The 18332-nt window shown below is 47.0% G+C and overlaps 1 protein-coding gene across 1 annotated transcript in view; it reads right to left on the bottom strand.

Moving 5' to 3' along the window:
* The window catches only part of Ippk (inositol-pentakisphosphate 2-kinase), a 55451-nt gene that overhangs the window by 26095 nt on the left and 11024 nt on the right, over positions 1–18332 (bottom strand). Inside the window, exons 3-7 of the mRNA XM_004652302.2 lie at positions 16897–16992; positions 12351–12417; positions 8271–8392; positions 6856–6945; positions 3305–3363 (exon numbers count right to left, since the gene is read on the bottom strand). Of these exons, the coding sequence (XP_004652359.2) occupies positions 3305–3363; positions 6856–6945; positions 8271–8392; positions 12351–12417; positions 16897–16992 (434 nt within the window). The remainder of the gene's footprint in view (positions 1–3304; positions 3364–6855; positions 6946–8270; positions 8393–12350; positions 12418–16896; positions 16993–18332) is intronic.

Below are 18332 nucleotides of genomic sequence, written 5' to 3'. Positions count from 1 at the left end.
GCCTCTCTCCCTCTCTGTGAACCTCTGAGCCCTACTGATGACAAACCTTCCCAAGCTCCTGGCCGCCTCCATCTTCCTGACCACACACTCCAGACCAGGACTAAGCTCTGAGCCTGGCCACCACCATCTTCCTGACCACACACTCCAGACCAGGACTAGGCTCTGAGCCTGGCCACCACCATCTTCCTGACCACACACTCTAGACCAGGACTAGGCTCTGAGCTATGTGTAAGCCAAGTGCAGGATGCTTGCACATCAAAGTTGCAGGGCTTGGCAGTGTGGTGGTTTGATTCAGGTGTCCCCCAGAAACTTAAGTTTCTGAATGCCATGTCTCCAGCTGATGGCAATATGGAAATTAAAGCCTCCTAGTGGTAGTATTGTTTGGGACAGGCTTATTGGCATTATAGCCAGTTTTCCCTTCCCGTGTTTGGCACACTCTCCAGTCACTGTTGTCCATCTGATGTTGGCCAGGAAGTGATGTCCATCCTCTCTCATGCCATCGTTTTTCCTGCCATCATGGAGCTTCCCCTCAAATCTGTAAACCAAAATAAACCTTTTTTTCCCACAAGCTGCACTTGATTGGGTGATTTCTGCCAGTAATGTGAACCTGACTACAACAGTAAAGTTGATACTGAGATTGGTGTCATTGCTGCTTGAAACTTTACTGTGTGGCTCTGGCCTTTCGGAGCTCTTTTCTGGAGGAATGTTGAAAGGTATTGAAATCATGGCTTAAGAGATGCCTTGCAGTGCTGTAAATACAGATTGATGAACCATTCTGATCAGAGGTGAAAGACCTAAACGCAATAATTGACTGTGAGGTTTAGCTTATAAGGGTGAGGAGAAATTTGTGTGAGACACTGATATTTTGTCTGTATCCTGAGAACTTGTGCAGGATTACTTTGCATAGAAATGGACTGGTGTGAACAGAGGAATATGGCACAGAAAAAAATGAAATCTTTGGGCTGAAACATCTGCTCGTTCAGCTGCAATTGTATGAGAGATTACAACCATTGAGATTGGGACAGCTGACCTGAATTGGGACAACAGAAAGAATGCAGTCTTTTGGAGGGGCCTGAATGCTGAAGAGTGTGCAGTTCTTCAAAATCTGTTTTATTCCCCTCTGGATTAACTAACTGGCACCCTAGGAAAAAAAGGGCCATTGAATTTGCAACATGGTTTTGTGTTCTGGAAATGGCCACAGGCAGTGTGAAGCAAGTTTGCTGGATGCCTGCATGGAGACCCAATGGAGCCATGAGGATGAACCACAGGTTTCAGGGGAGACCCAGTGGAGATGCTGAGACCACAAGACAGCTGCTAAGGAAAGCTGCTAGCCCCAGATGAAATTTTCCAGGACTGTGAGTAGCCTAATTGGAGGGACAGAATTGGAACTCCAGAGACGTGTTGCTGGTTAGAATTACCAGACTTTGGAGATTTGTCACTGACTAACATAGTTGGACTTGGAGCTACAGAGTTTGATGTTTGCCTGTTTAAACCTTGTATTGGTTGAATATTTCTTTGCTATGCCCAGTGCTATCTATTACAGTGTGTTTATTCTGTGCCATTATAGGTTTGGGGGATTTTTTAGTATTATGGCTCAGTTAAAAGACCTTGGATTATGGGAATGCTTGAACATCATTAGGATTGATAAAAACTATGGGGACTTTTAAAGTTAGACTGGATGCATTGCATTTTAAATCATGGATGGTTATCAGTTTATGGGGCCAGGGACGGAATGTGGTGGTTTGATCCAGGTGTCCCCCATAAACTTAGATTTCTGAATGCCATGTCCCCAGCTGATGGCAATTTGGAATTAAAGCCTCCTGGGGCAGTGTATTATTGGGAGTGGGCTTATAGCCAGTGTCCCCTTGCCAGTGTTTGGCACACACTTCTGTCACTGTTGTCCATCTGATGTTCGCCAGGAGGTGATGCCTACCCTCTGCTCATGCCATTGCTTTCCCTTGCCATGATGGAGCTTCCCCTCGAGTCTGTGAGCCAAAATAAACCTCTTCTCCCACAAGCTGCTCTTGGTCATGTGGTTTCTGCCAGCAATGTAAGCTGACTGCAACAGACAGGCGGTCAGGTGAGCAGAGAAGCCTGAGAGCCTCCAGGGACAGAAGCTTCAGCCAGCATCTGGCATAAGCAAGAGGCCCAAGATGTCAACAAACGAGGATATCCCAAAAGAATAAGGTCAAAGCTCAGCATCACCTATTTCCTGGTATGGTCAAAAGATAAACCTGGTGGCAATGTGGATGAAAGCCAATCAGTAAGTCAGCAACTACCTCACACTGTGAACAGAAAGACAAAGCCTAAAACCCAAAGCCAGGGTGCTCAAGCACTAAGGGCAAGAAGAGCTGTGAACACAGAATGGGGACTCCATCTTCACATCACAGACCACCCCCCACTTCCCACCTCACCAACCGCCATGTCTGCCTCACCTTAACAGAATACACCCTACTCCCACACTGCAGAGAATACCTCCATTACCAACACCTCACCGAATACATTCAGTCTTTCCCACTGTCATGGGTTAGATTGTCAATTTGGAAGGACCTAGAATCACCTGTGAAGGATTATGTAGATTAGGGTTAATTAAGATAGGAAGACCCACTTTAACTGTGGGCAGCAGAGTTCCAAGGGCTGGGATCCCGGACTGTGGAGAGAAGAGAGGGCTGGCTGAGCAGCCATTTGCCCCTCCCCGCTTCCTCACCGTGCTATACGGGACCAGCTGTCTTAGCTCCTGATGCTGGTGCCTTCACCAGCATGATAGTCATCTGAAATTGCAAGCTGAAAGGATTTAGTTTTAATTTCTTTATTTGCACATGTGTGGGGGAACACAAGGGCCTCTTGTTCACTGCAAATGAACACCAGATGCTTGACACACGGGTGGCTTGGGAACTGAACACGAGCAGGCAGGCTTTGCAAGCAAGTGCCTTTAACTGCTGAGTCATCTTCCCAATCCCTCTTTAAAGAATGGATTTTTTAGCCCGGTGTGGTGGCACACACCTTTAACACCAGCACTTGGGAGGCAGAGGTAGGAGGATGGCTGTGAGTTCGAGGCCACCCTGAGACTACCTAGTGAATTCCAGGCCAGCCTGAGCTAGAGTGAGACCCTACCTTGAAAATCCAAAAAGAAAAGTAAGAAAAGATTTTTGGTAAGGTATACTGTCCCAGGCAGACAAGTTGACTAACAAACCCACCTTTCACACACCTCAGCCCCATCTCACAGAACAGAGCCCAGCTCACAGGCTATCCCCAAGGAAGGCAGCACCCCACCTCAGTAAGACATATGAGAAGTGCCTCTTACCCCGAGTAGAGGTCGAGGGGACAGTATTTACTTATCTTCTTCCACTTTCCACTTGCCACCTGTCAACACACCAACACGACAGTGTAAAATGATTGTATGCGGTCGCAAAGGAGCAACATTTAACAGCACAATGCAGCCTTGAACACAGGAAGTCCCAGGTGCACATCACTAAGTAGCGCAGGAAGTCATTTGCTCAGCTGAGGAAACTTAGGTGACCCTAAACCTCGGGTCATGGCAGCCCAGCCCTTTCTGCGACAGAAGGAAAGCAGCAGCTGCTTCAAGTTTTGGTGATGCGCCGGGTATGATGGCACACCTCTAATCCCAGCACTCAGCAAGCAGGGATTGGAGGAGCCCGAGTTTGAGGCCAGCCTGGAGCTACAGAGCTCCAGGTCAGCCTGGGCTACAGTGAGACCCTACCTCAACAAAGCAAAAGATCTGGTGATGAAATCCTTAGACCTCTAATATCCTGCAACTGTAAAGTAATTGTAGTTGCCAGTGGAATGATAAATTGGTACAGCCTTTTGTAGTAACCATTAAAATTTCAAATAGTGTGTGAAGGGGGGACAAAGAAGCATGGTGAGAGTGGATTATGGTCATGATATAGTGTGTATATTATGGAGGCTATCAATAAAAAGTCAAAAAATAATGTGTGTGTGTCCTGACTCAGTAAATCAAAAAAGAATCTAGAAAAAGCCAACACAGGGCACAAAGGGACAAAATGTTCAGTGCAGACTAATAACAGTGGCAGCAGGAGAGGCTGTCATCAGCATGCAATGGATGAATAAGTGACAGTCATCCACACCCAGAAGCAGAGCTAAAATCAGTACTTATTCAACTGGCAGGACAGTATGAGGTTGTTTTCGCTTTCAATATATATTCATGAGGGTTGGGGGTTTAGCTCAGTGGTCACTTGCCTTGCAAGCACAAGGCCCTGGGTTTGGACCTTGGCACAGGAAATTAAAAAGTCTATTTATATACACATGCATACATTGAGGGCCAGGCGTGGTGGCACATGCTTTAATCCCAGCACACACCTGCCATAGTACGTGCATGGAGGTCCAAGCATAACTTTCAGAACAGTCCTTGCCTTTAATACCTCCCTTGAGGCAGGGTCTTTGTCTGTCTGTCTCTCTCCCTCTCCCTCTCTGTCTCTCTCACACACACACACTCTGGATGCTTTGTTTAAATATTTTTATTTATTTGCAAGCAGAGAGTGGTAGAGAGAAGACAGAGAGAATGGACACGCCAGGGCCTCCAGCTGCTGCAAACGAACTCTAGATGCATGCACCATTTTGTACATCTGGCTTTACGTGGGTCCTGGGGAAATCAAGCCCAGGCCTTAGACTTTGTAGACAAGTCCTTACCTACTGAACCATCTCTCCAGCCCTCTTTCTCTGTATTCTTTTTTATTTTTCTCAATTTTTATTAACATCTTCCATGATTATAAAAAAATATCCCATGGTAATTCCCTCCCCTCCCCTTTCTCTGTATGCTTATTCTGCTGTTCTTTGGTGTGTGCAATACAAGCTTTTTTGTTTATTTGTTTTTGGTTTTGCTTTTTCGAGGTAGGGTTTCACTCTAGCTCAGGCTGACCTGGAATTCACTAGGTAGTCTCAGGGTGGCCTCAAACTCACAGCCGTCCTCCTACCTCTGCCTCCCAAGTGCTGGGATTAAAGGCATGCGACATCATGCCCGGCTCAGTACAAGTTTTCTAGGAAGTTTTCCTGTCACCATCTTGCTAGCATTAGATATTAGAAGCCCATGACAGTTTCCAGATTGTTACAGGGGCTTTGGGGATCAAACGTGGATACTCCAGCTTTAGTAGTGAGCACTTTATCCACTGAACCATGTCCACAGCCCCTGCAGGTATTTTTTTGTAATTTGAAAATATTATTTGTAGGGCAGGGAGATGGCTCAGTTAGTAAACTGTTTGCTGCACAAGCATCAAGATCTTAGTTCACATCCCCAGAACCTAGGTAAAAACCAGGCATGATGGTGGGCAAATGTAGTATTATAAGCTCTGGAGGTGGAGACAGAAAGATTCCCAGGACTTGCTGGCTAGCTATTCTAGCCAAATCGGGTGAGCTCCAGGTTGAGACCCTGTCTCAAAACATAAGGTGGAAAGCAATTGATAAAAACAACCAACAGCCCTCTGACCTCTACATGCATGCATGAATAGTCACCTGTATATTGCCCCCCCACATACACATGTATACACAACACACACATACAAAAATGTATTTATACATGTAAAACATCTATAGACAGATAAACACTTCTTAAACAATCTATCCTATAAGCTGGGTATAGTTTTTAGGTGAGAAAAACTAGCTAAACTTATTAGAATTATAGAACTCCAGAAATTGACAAAACATGTTCAAGAACCCAATACAGTTAGTTCAGTGGCATTAAGTACCGCTCATTCACATTACTGTGCAAACATCACCATCATTCAGTTCCAAAACTTTTTTCACCTGGTAAAAATGAAATCTTGTACCTATTAAAGAACAACTTCTTTCCCCTAGCCCTGAACACCATCTTACTTTCTTTTTAAAAAAACATTTTTTATATTTATTTACTTGAGAGAGAGAGAGAGAGAAGCAGATAGAGACATAATGGGCACACCAAGGGCCCCTTGCCATTACAAACAAACTCCAGGCACACGCACTTCCTGGTGCTGGGTACTAGGGAATCAAGCCTGAGCCCTTCGGCTTTGCAAGTGCCTTCACTGCTACACAATCTCTCCGGCCCACCATTTTACTTTCTGCCTACGACTGTGACTACTCTTCTGCCTCGTGTAATTTTCTTCTTGTAGTGATTGCACAACCATGTTAAGAGACTACAAATCCACATTTAGTAATATGTTACATTATTATAATTATAAATTATATTATGTGATACAGAACAGGAATCATAACAGTCTGTAAAGCTTATCTTTTTTAAAAAGTGAACATGAGGGACTGGAGAGATGGCTTAGCAGTTAAGGTGCTTGCCTGTGAAGCCTAAGGACCCACATTCGACTCTCCAGATCCCACGCTAGCCAGGCGCACAAAGGTGAGGCAAGTGCAAGGTCACATATGCCCAGTGGGTGGCAAAAGTGACTGGAGTTCAATTGCAGTACCTATGTGAGCCAATTCTCCCTGTGTGTGTCCTTTCTCCCTCTCTCTAAAACTTTTTTTTTTTTTTTTTTTTTTTTTGTGAACATGAGGGGCTGGAGAGATGGCCCAGTGGTTAAGGAGCATGCCGATAAGCCCAAATGACTCCAAGTTCTATTCCCCAGTATCCACGTAAAGCCAGACGCACAAAGTAGTGCATGCATCTGGAGTTCATCTGCAGTGGCTAGATGCCTTGGCATGCCAATTCTGTCTCTTTGCTTGCAAATAACATAAAATGAAAACAATTTAAGAAGTGAACATGAGCTACTTGTGAAGTGAAAAGTCAATAGGAAAGATCTACATTTTCTTTTAATTTTCTGATAACTGAGTGGCTTCACCTGAGGCTCAGACATACTATGGTCTGCCTTCTGGCAGCCAGGTTGTCATTCCTCTCACCTTGAGGTGCTGGTGCATGCAGTAACGACACACCCTATGCTTCATCTCGTGGGTAACATCACTAGAGAAAGGAATAAACCCACATTTTGGCTGTAAAAATAAACAAGGAAAAAATATTTAGGGAGAAATCACATACTTTTAAATATATATACAACTATGAGATGATGGTCAAGGGTCAAATAAACCCTTTCATTTTTTAAAAGATAGCATATTTATTTATTTGAGGGGTTCACAGATAGAGAACAGGCGCACCAGAGCCTGTCACTGCAAACACACTCCAGACACATACACCACCTTGTGCATCTGTCTTACGTGGGTTCTAGGGAATCAAACCTGGGTCCCTAGGCTTCATAGGCAAGTGCCTTAATCACTAAGTCATCTCTCCAGCCCAACCCTTTCATTTTTATTTTTATCTCCCAAAGGATTGGTGCTCTCCTCATCACACCATATTAAACAGGAACCCAAGACCAGCCCTCTCACTGGGAAGACTGGTGGAGACTCTGGCTGTGTGGCAAACACGATACAGAGCAGCTTTGTACTTTCTTTACGGAACACAAATGGCAGGATGGAAGGAGTGGAGATGGGCCCAGGGCTCCCAGCTCAAAGAAGCAGGCCATTGTTCCCACTAGTGCTCATGGATGGGCTGGAAGGTGCCAATCTGATAGTTGCTAGGCTCAGAGCAACAGGGAACCCAGCTGCCTTCTAAAAGCTGCATCCTCTCAGCACACACAACACACAAGGCCTGTGCTCAGCATGCTAGAGAATGCGACTGGGGACGCACAACATCGGCCCTCACCCCACCCCTGTCCAGGATCACAAGACATAAGCGCCTGGGCCAAGGGCATTCCTCAGGGGTCACTGTCTCAGGGAGGGGAGCAAGAAGATAGGCAATGGTCATGCATATGAGGAGGTTTTCTGGGATGGTTAGGCAATTGCTCTCAACATGGGCAACTGAGACAAAGGGTCTGGAGCCTTCTCCAACTCTTACAGGACCTCAGGAGTATTAGCCAGGATTAAGAGCCTCTGTGCCTCTGGGAAAGTCCCTCCTGCACAGGAAGCAGTCCACAGTCTAAAAGGTACCTCAGGCCTGGGTTTTCAATGCAGTGAGCAGTGGACACATGGCCAAGACAAGACTGTGAAATGCTCTCTTAGGAAAACAAGGTGAGGGGGACCCAACACACTTCCTCCTGGTTGCCTTCAAACAAGGCTTTTCCAGCCAGTGTATGCAGTGGGTTTCCCCATTGTCAGCACCCAGGAAGGAACCTAATCCAAGTTCTGGCAGCTGTAGGAGGGACAGCTCTGAGAGACAGAGAAACCAGTTCCTGAGAAGGCTGAACACATACTCAAGGCAGTAGACTCAGCCTGAGTTCAACCTGTCCCTTTACCCATATCGTTGTCCCTCCATGAAAGTTCACCTTGATCTCTACGCACAGAATCGGCCGGTGCTCTGCAAAGTGGTAGGTCTGAAGTCTGGTTAAGTTGGGAAGGCACATTGCATAACCACTGAGCGTGTCCAAGTCCTTGTCACAACGAGACTCTGGAAGACAGAGCAAGGATTACACCTGAGAGTCAGTACAAGAAACAGTGAGCCCTGTAGACACTGTGGGGGAGGGTCCTAAGACAGGCCAGCCTCAGGTCTGCTGAGGGAGGTCGCTGAGCTCAATCAAGCCTAGAATGAAGGAGTTTACTACAGGCCTTGGGTCACATGCTCACATTTCCACAGGGCTAAAAGCTGAGCCTGCCAGGTTGGTGCTCAGCAGCATAATGACTCTGAGGCTCCATAATCTTTCTGATGACAGAAATCAGCGTATGCTGTCATGAGCAGTCACTGAGCAAGTAAATGCTGCCACTGAGGGAGGACATACCTGGGACTGTCCCAAGGCAGCCTCTTCTCTTGGCTGGTTTCATCCTCACCCCTACTCTGTAATAAATGAGTATAAACGTGTCATCTGAGGTGCTTCTAACCAATTTTCAACCCTGAATATGACACTGAGGAATTTAAAATGTATGATACGGGCTGGAGAGATGGCTTAGCGGTTAAGCGCTTGCCTGTGAAGCCTAAGGACCCCAGTTCAAGGCTCAGTTCCCCAGGTCCCACGTTAGCCAGATGCACAAGGGGGCGCACACGTCTGGAGTTCGTTTGCAGAGGCTGGAGGCCCTGGCGCACCCATTCTCTCTCTCTCTCCCTCTATCTGTCTTTCTCTCTATGTCTGTCGCTCTCAAATAAATAAATAAAAAAAATTAAAATGTGTGATAGATAACCAGAAGTGAGAGTGGCCATCAAAATGGCCCTCCATTCCATGACTGTTGTCCCAGGAACTTGGAGAGGAAGGAAGCTGCAGTCCCTTCCTTCCTCTCAAACCTTAGACATTCCTGATACTTGGAACACCCACATTTCTCAGCACTGCTCGGCTGGAAGCCGGTGTGGACAGAGCCAAACAACGCTGGCTTCCAGCACCTGGGGATCGACTTCCCTTTTACACAGCAAGCCTTCTTCCAATAGTGACTCGGAGGGGCGGCATGGTTCATGTCATTGTCTTCAACCATGACCATAAAATGATATGTGGGTGTGGAGAGGCGTAAGTAGCCGGGGCAGAACCCTGGGGCCGGCCTCGGTCCACCTCCATAGACTTGAGGATTGGAGCTCTGACCTGCACGGAGCCCCTCCACCTCTCATCATGCCATCATTTCCCCTGCCATCGTGGAGCTTCCCCTCAAGCCTATAAACCCAAACAAACCTCTTTGTCCCAGAAGCTGCTCTTGGTTGGGTGATTTCTACTAGCAATGTGAACCTGACTGCAACAGTCAAGTGGTAACAGGAGTGGCATTGCTGCTAGACACCTGACTGTGTGGCTTTGGCCTTCCGGAACTGATTTTCAAGAGGAATGTGGAAGGATTTGAAACCTTGGCCTAAGAGATGCTTTGCCATGCTATAAGTACAGCTTGATGGGCTACTCTGGTTAGAGTTGAAAGGCCTGAATGCAGTAAGAACTATAGACTGTGAGGTTTGGCTTATGAGGGTGAGAAAGAGCTTTGCTTGACTAGTAGTTTGTGTGAAAAGCTTGCTGTTATGCCTGTGTCCTGAGAAGCTGTGCAGGGTTGCCCTGAGTAGAAATGAACTGGTGTGAGCAGAGGGATATGGCACAGAAAGAAATCTTTAGGCCAAAACTGCTGCCCGTTCAGCTGCAATTGAGAAAGTACAACCTTTGAGATTGGGCTAATTGACCTGCACTGGGGCAACAGGAGGAAAGTAGACTCTTTTGAAGGGGCCTGAGTGTTCAAGGAGTCCTGTTCTTCAAAGTCTTCTTTATTCCCCCCTTGGATTAACAAATTGGCACCCTACCTGGTATTGTGGAGTACAAGAAATGCTGGAAAGAGGGTCATTGAGTTTGCAACACGGTCTTGTGTTTTGGAAATGGCCATGGGCAGTGTGAAGCGGGTTTGCTGGTTGCCTGCATAGAGACCCCATGGGGCCATGAGGATGAACCGTGGATAGCAGTAGAGACACAGTGGAGATGATGGGACCACGAGACGGCTTCTAAGGAGCTGTCGGCCCCAATGAAGTTTCCCAGGACTGTGAGTAGCCTAGCTGGAGGGGCGGAATTGGAATGCCAGAGACTTGTTGCTGGTTAGAATTATCGGACTTGGAGATTTGTCACTGGCTAGGTTTGTTGGACTTGAAGTTACAGAGTCTGATGCTTGCCCTAGTTGCTTTAAATCTTGTATTGGCTGAATGTTTCTTTGCTATGCCCAATGCCATCTTTTGCAGTGTGAATGTTAATTCTGTGCCATTATGGGTTTTTTGAGGTTATTTTTTGGTATTATGGCTCAATTAAAAGATCTTAGATTATGAGGACATTTGAACATCATTGGGATTGATAAAAACCATGGGGACTTTTAAAGTTGAACTGAATGCATTGTATTTTACATCATGTACGGATATAAGTTTATGGGGGCCAGGGGTGGAATGTGGTATCCCCCATAAACTTAGGTGTTCTGAATGCTAGGCTCCCAGCTGAAGGAGATTTTGGAATTAATGCTTCCTAGAAGGAGTGTATTATTGGGGGCAGGCTTATTGATGTTATAGCCAGTTTCCCCATGTCAGTGTTTGGCACACTCTCTGTTGCTATTGTCCACCTTATGTTGGCCAGGGGGTGATGTCCACCCTCTGATCATGCCATCGTTTTCCCCTGCCATCGTGGAGCTTCCTCTCGAGCCTATAAGCTGAAACAAACCTCTTTTTCCCAGAAGCTGCTTTTGGTTGGGTGATTTCTACCAGCGATGTGAACCAGACTGCAACAGTAGGACTCCTTACAATGTTCTCTTCCAGACACAAAACGGCCTGGATATCCACGACCTTGCAGCACCTGGCACTACCTACACAAGACCATCATAATAGGTGGAAAAGATGATGACACTGAAATAAAAGAGAGACTGAGGAAGGGGGAGGGGATATGATGGAGTTGGGGGGGGATTACCATGGTCTATTGTCTGTAATTATGGGAGTTGTCAATAATAAAAAAAAAAATTTCAGTTTTAAAAAAATCAGAAGGGGGCTGGAGAAGTGGCATAGCAATTAACCACTTGCCTGTGAAGCCTAAGGACCCTAGTTCAAGGCTCGGTTCCCCAGGACCCACGTTAGCCAGATGCACAAGGGGGCGCAAGTATCTGGAATTCGTTTGCAGTGACTAGAGGCCCTGGTGCACCCATTCATTCCCTCTCCCTCCCCCTCTTCCCCCCCCCACCTCTTTCTTTGTCACTGTCAAATAAGTGAATAAAAATAAAACAAAAAAAATTTTAAAAACTAAATTAAAAGATCAGAAAGGAATTTTATAGTGAACTATCAATATCTGACACTGTGCTAGAAGACATTTCCACAATCAACACGTGCACATACATTTACTCAGTGATGGGAGAGGATTTTAATTTGGTTCTATCCAGCAAAGTCAGCAAAGCACAGAAAGAGAGGTACAGGGTATAGTGATAATAAAATGTCAGGCAATGGAACTGCTGCAAACTGCCTGTACATATCTAATCTGGGTAATTATCTCAAACTCTTTTAAAACTGCAAAATAGCTAGGCAGGTAATGCACTTTTTTTTAAATATTTTTTTTTCATTTTTATTTCTTTATTTGAGAGTGACAGAGAGAGAGGGAGAGACAGAGACAGAAAGAGAGGGAATGGGCGCACCAGGGCTTCCAGCCACTGCAAACAAACTCCAGACGCGTGCGCCCCCTTGTGCATCTGGCTAACGTGGGTCCTGGGGAATCGAGCCTCGAACAGGGGTCCTTTAGGCTTCACAGGAAAACGCTTAACCACTAAGCCATCTCTCCAGCCCAGGTAATGCACATTTTTAATCCTAGACATCAGGAAGCTGAGGCAGAGCAATTACCATGAGTACAAGACCAGTCTTGGGCTGAAGAGTGGGTTGGGCTAGAGTACAACCCTGCCTCAAATAAATAAATAAATACAGAATCTTCTTAAGACATCCTTACCTGGTCTTTCAGACTGTATCTTTAAACACAGCTGTTTCACAAACTCTAAAGGCAGCTGAACAACTTCCTATAAGAAAACACATGATATGCATGGATTGTACAATACAGAACTATATATCTAAACACAGTTCAAGTGGTGACTTTCACATTATGTGTATTTTACCACAATAAAAAAATAATAAATTACAGCTTAAAACAATGCAGTTCGTGGATTTGGGCAATAAAAACTCATCTAGTCTTTTCAGAATGTGTAGAGGTTAAACAGAGGCACTGATGTGCCAATGTACTCAAGGTAGCTGGCTCTCCTCACAGCCAACCAGGATCCATGCCACACCAGCGGTGCCTCCCACCAGAGTCCCTCCTGGTCTTGCAGCATCTGTGGACGTGGCACAAGGGCGCCCAGCAGTTCTTAGGCATGTGAAAGCCCTTCTCTGACTTCAAGGAGCATCTCCCAATCCCATCTGAGCAGCAGCTCAGGGTCTGATGGGACCATCTGTGAGAGCAGACGCACCAAGTGCATCAACCAGAGAACTAATGTGGCTGATGACCCACACTTCTCTCCACTAGGCTGTTTCTTGGCAATTTCCCAAGTGGGAAGGAATTGACAAAAGCCATGTTGCCCACTGTCATCCCTGTCCTTTCATGTTCCCAGGGTAACAGAATTGAGACTTCAGGAAAAGCCCAAAAGGAACAAGGACAGCTGCCTACAACAAGAGCACTGCCCGTCCCTCTCCACCCCCGGAGCAAGACCAGCCTTTTCCATGCAGCCACCTACCCCTGCGTGTTGTGCCAGCTTCCCTGTGTGCTTTCATTATTACCAAAGCTGGTAGAAGGTGAGATACTAAAACACTTATCATAAACAGTGTGGAGAAACATAGGAAAAGAGCAGGAAATGCATGCAAATAGTAAAAAATTCTAAACTAGGGCTACTTTACTAAAATAAAAGTTTAAGCTCTTGGGCTGGAGAGATGGCTTAGCAGATAAGTGCTTGCCTGTGAAGTCCAAGGACTCTGGTTCGAGGCTCGATTCCCCAGGACCCACGTTAGCCAGATGCACAAGGAGCCGCATGCGTCTGGAGTTCGTTTGCAGTGGCTGGAGGTCCTGGCGTGCCCATGTGCCCATCCTCTCTCTCTCTCTCTCTCTCTCTCCCTGCCTCTTTCTATCGCTCTCAAGTAAATAAATAAAAGTAACAAAAAAATTAAAAGAAAAAAGTTTAGGGCTGGAGAGATGGCTTCGCGGTTAAGCACTTGCCTGTGAAGCCTAAGGCTCGGTTCCCCAGGTCCCACGTTAGCCAGATGCACAAGGGGGCGCACGTGTCTGGAGTTCATTTGCAGTGGCTGGAAGCCCTGGCGCGCCCATTCTTTCCCTCTCCCTCTATCTGTCTTTCTCTCTGGGTCTGTTGCTCTCAAATAAATAAATAAAAAATGAACAAAAAAAATTTTTAAAAAAAGAAGTTTAAGTTCTTGTTCCACTTAAAAGAAACCAAGCCAGGTATGGTGGGACACACTTAACCCCAGCACTCAAGAAGCTGTGGTAGAAGGGTTACCATGAATTCAAGGCCAGCCTGGACTACAGTGAGTTTTAGGTCAGTCTAGGCTAGAGTGAGATCCTGCTTCAAATTTTTAAAAAAATTTTTTTTTTCAAAAATATACAAAGGGACAGAAACATATCCCGGTCTACACATGTAAGAACGACAACTTTGCTGAGACCCTTGGTGTGATTTGATTCAGGTGTCCCCCATAAACTTAGGTGTTCTGAATGCTAGGTTCCTAGCTGGTAGAGATTTGGGAGTTAACACCTCCTAGAGGGAGTGTATTGTTGGCGGGGGTTTATGGGTATTATAGTCAGTTTCCCCAAGCCAGTGTTTGGCACACTCTCCAGTTGCTATTGTCCACCTTATGTTGACCAGGAGGTGATGTCCACCCTCTGCTCATGCCATCATTTCCCCCTGCCATCGTGGAGCTTCCCCTCGAGCCTGTAAGCCAAAATAAACCTCTTTTTTCCCACAAGCTGCTCTTGGTTGGGTGATTTCTACCAGCCATGCAAACCTGACTGCAACACTTGGTTTCCCACCAGGAATAGATGGTAAGACCCTATTGCTGAAGACTCCATATACTTGGGCTGCAAGGTCACTGAGAAACCCTGCTAGAGCTAAGCTGAAAACCTCCTCCATGTAGACCAGCTGGCAGAAAGCTGGAAAATGCCATACTGCATGCAGTACAAACCCAACAGTGAACACTGCAAGCCTTATATTTGGCTAGCCAGTCCAAATGGCACTTCTGTTATGGAGAACCAACCACCCTCTAATTTGACTGGAGCCCACTCCATGGGAAGGAATATGTACCTGATACTGAAAACTGACAACAGGAGTAGTCATGAGCCCTAGGGGTGTAACATCTGCCGCTATCTGGCTAAATGTATATACTATGCTCACCAAACTGCCCGGTAAGCACTTCTCTTAATGTTCATACCCATATATTCATGCTACTCTCACTTTTGGTAGAGAACCTTCTCCTTTCAGATGGCAGTGACCTTGGGATGACTCAGAAGGCACCATGGTGCTGAAAAGAAGTGACAGAGGAGTGCTCAGCACTAAAATATCTCAATCACACCTTCCATGGTTCAGGGTCCATTGCAGAAGAGGTGGCGGAAAGAATGTAAGAGCCAAAGGAAGGGTAGGACTCCTTACAACATGCTCCTCCAGACACAAAATGTCATGGATATCCGTGACCTCACAGTGCCTGACACTACTACACAGGACCATCATAATACGAAGAAATGATCATGACATCAAAATAAAAGAGAGACTGATTGAAGGGGGGATATGATGGAGAGTGGAGTTTCACAGGGGAAAGTGAGAGGAGGGAGGGAATTACCATGGGATATTGTTTACAATTATGGAAGTTGGCAATTAAAAAAAGACTGGAGTTAGGTCTGCACATCAGAGGTGGCTGGCTATCCGGGAGCCTCCTGTTTGGTGCTTGTACTGTGCTAACTTCTGGGAACGGGAAGAGGACCTGTGGGGACTCTCTGGACTGCTTCTGCTCTTTTTCTACACATCTGAAACTATTTTGAAATAAGAAGTTGACAAAGAAAAAAAAAAAAGGAAGAACAAACAAGAGCTCCACTGAGACCTCATCACAAAAGACAGACTTACAGCAGTGCACAGGCCTCAGGTGACCTCCCTGTTACCACCTGCCAACTGCCTGCCCAAGTCCACAGCCATCCAGCCAGGAGCAGACCCGGGATTCTGCTAAACTTTAAGTTATAGATGTTATGCTGAAGATAGGCTTGCTTCAAGTCAAATAAGACGTCTACAGTTGGCATCCCCTTTAAGGCTAAATGGTCTACCACCTGCCTGACCTCAACACTGTGACAACCAGGCCCTTCACCAGGCACTCACCTGGGAAGAGGCAGTTCAGGCCTGTAAGATGCTCCTGTTGGAGCTATGACAAAGGACTGAGTCAGAAAGGACCTCCAAGAGTAGCCTCGTTGCAGGGGACAATTGTAAAAGGCCCTCTCTCTTGAGGGTTCTACCTTGCCTTCTTGCGGCTGGGTCTGCACAGCCCTGTCAGTGAAGCTGCCCAGGAGCCACAGATCATGCTCACCTGAGGGAAAGATGGTTCTCTGTCACCCTGGTAGCTTAATGAGGAGGTACAGGTGACCGTGGGGCCTGAGCGCAACACTGCACATTTCTTTACTGTGACCAAGCACAAACAACCAAACCCACAGGCATTGCCAGACATTCCTTATCCTGCCCCTCCCTCACAAGGGACCCACAACCTTCTACCACTGCGATCTCCTCATCCAACCTCACCACCTCAACCAACAAGCACCAGTGTCAGGCTGACCTGGAATTCACGATGTAGTCTCAAAGTGACCTTGAACTCACAGCAATCCTCCTACCTCTGCCTCCTGAGTCCTGGGATTAAAGGTGTGTGCTACCACACCAGGAAACATTCCTTTCTTAAGGAGAATACCAGTCGACACAAACACCATCCAAGGTTCATACACTGGGGAAGAACTGCAGGAATCTTCCTAAAGGGACTCTCAAGACCTCCAAACATCCCCTAATACTAGATAGCAAAACCAACAGTTTTCAGTGCTTGTTCTCTTCTAAATCCCAGCTTTTTAAAATTAAATGGACAGCTGGAGCTCACACGGGGTATGGTCCACAGTAACCCCACACTCACACCCATGTGCCTCCTCCATGAAGGGCCCCGGGGTGGGGCCCAAGTTGTTCCCTAACCCTCAGGAACATAGCCAAAGCGATCCCTCCTGGCTCAAGGATGTCTGGTCACTCACAGGAGAACCCTTGCCAAGGAGGAGCCTCTAGCAGCACTGGGTGGAGGTGGGCAGGGTTCTCTCTGGCCTCACAGTTTTCAGCTGGAAAGTGGGACTTGAGGCTGCAGCACGGCAGTGCAGGTGAGACACGCCGGAGATTCTCACTGCATGAGGGCTATCGTTGAGCACAAAGGATGACTCAGACGTTAGTACTGTCAATACAGAACCTGCCCATGAACTGAGATGTAAATAAGTCACTTACCCCACAGTGAACATAATTCTCCCCCAAAAACTCTTTCATGACATTTTTGCCAAAGTCCACTATGTTCTGCAAATGCTCGAATATCTCTTCTGAGGTCTGCAAAAGATAAACACAGGATGGACCTCCGGTCAGACCCCTGGCAAAAGAAGCCCATCCCAAGCGTGGGCAGCGTTGGAGCCACAATCCGGGCAGCAGCCCTTGACGTGGGGGCAGAGCAGAGTTCTACGGCCTCCAGGGCCGACCTCACAGTGTGCTCCGCCTCCCCAGCCACCGCACCCTGCCCTTTCCTCCTCCCATCTCCACCCAGTACCACCACCACCCCAAGCACCCTCTGAGCCGCTGGCTTAGACACCCTTTGCAAGAGGGTTCCGATCAGGTATTTATACTTAACTTGTAAAATCAAATGTTTTCTCCCACTAAGACAAGAAATCATTTCCATGTCCCTCAATCCACCAAGGTAAAAGCCCAAGAGGTAAACGGTGGTACGAGGTGGGATGCTCCCAGAGAACAAGGGCTGCGGAAGGTCCGGCTGTGCTCACGGGGTCCTGATCGGACAGCAGGAGCCCTGGAGAACCCACAACCCATAACCAGTGGTGCCCTGCACAGAAAAAGCATCTGCAGATGTCTCGTGGCTCCTACAAGCATATCAAATCAGAATGTGGCCTGACAGAAAAGCCCAGAACACATCCAGTGGCCCTATTCAGCTCTGCACAGCCACTGATTTAAAAAAAAAAAAAAAAAAAAAAAAAGCCAATCTGGGCAACAAAAGAATGACCACATGATAAAGCAGAGGATCACATTGTGCCACTCACAGACACATGAAACAAAGGCCACCCAGGAGGACACTGCCTCAGTCAGGCCAGCGTAAGCAAGGTGGCTGTGGGGGGTGCGCTGTACCACCGCGCACAGAGATGGGACAGAGGATGGACTCACCAGACACACTGGATAAACAAACTGCCTTCAGCCATTTCTCAGCAGCTGAGGCAAGAGCCATAGGGTGTTGAGGCCTCTCCCGGTGCCCTTCACCTGCCCACCCTATCTTCAACTCTCACTTGTGCCCCACCTGATGGCAACACTCCAACTCCCCCCCCACCCACTGCGCCTCTAGAACACAAGCACCCTGAGGCGCCCCCTGCCACCTCTATATCCATTAACGTTCCCTATGACTTCTGCCCTTAGACACTTGACCCATTGTCTCCTGAAGGCCCTAATGAGACAATGAATAATCAATCCAGTGCCCTGGACACCATCACTTCAAATGGGCTCCACCCACCCCCTCCCCCCTGTCCCCACAGCCTCTGGCTCTCGCAGGAGGAAGTTCCAGCAGTCGTAACCAGGGTGAAGAAGTTTCCACATGACGTGTCCAACTCCCAGGCAACACAGAGTCCCGGGCACTTAGTTAAAACATTATGGAATTGTTTCTGCAATTTTTTTTG

The sequence above is a fragment of the Jaculus jaculus genome, chromosome 11 (assembly GCF_020740685.1).
Source record: "Jaculus jaculus isolate mJacJac1 chromosome 11, mJacJac1.mat.Y.cur, whole genome shotgun sequence".
Lineage (NCBI taxonomy): Eukaryota > Metazoa > Chordata > Mammalia > Rodentia > Dipodidae > Jaculus > Jaculus jaculus.
The sequence above is the reverse complement of the archived record's forward strand: the minus strand, read 5'-3'. Positions and strand labels throughout refer to the sequence as shown.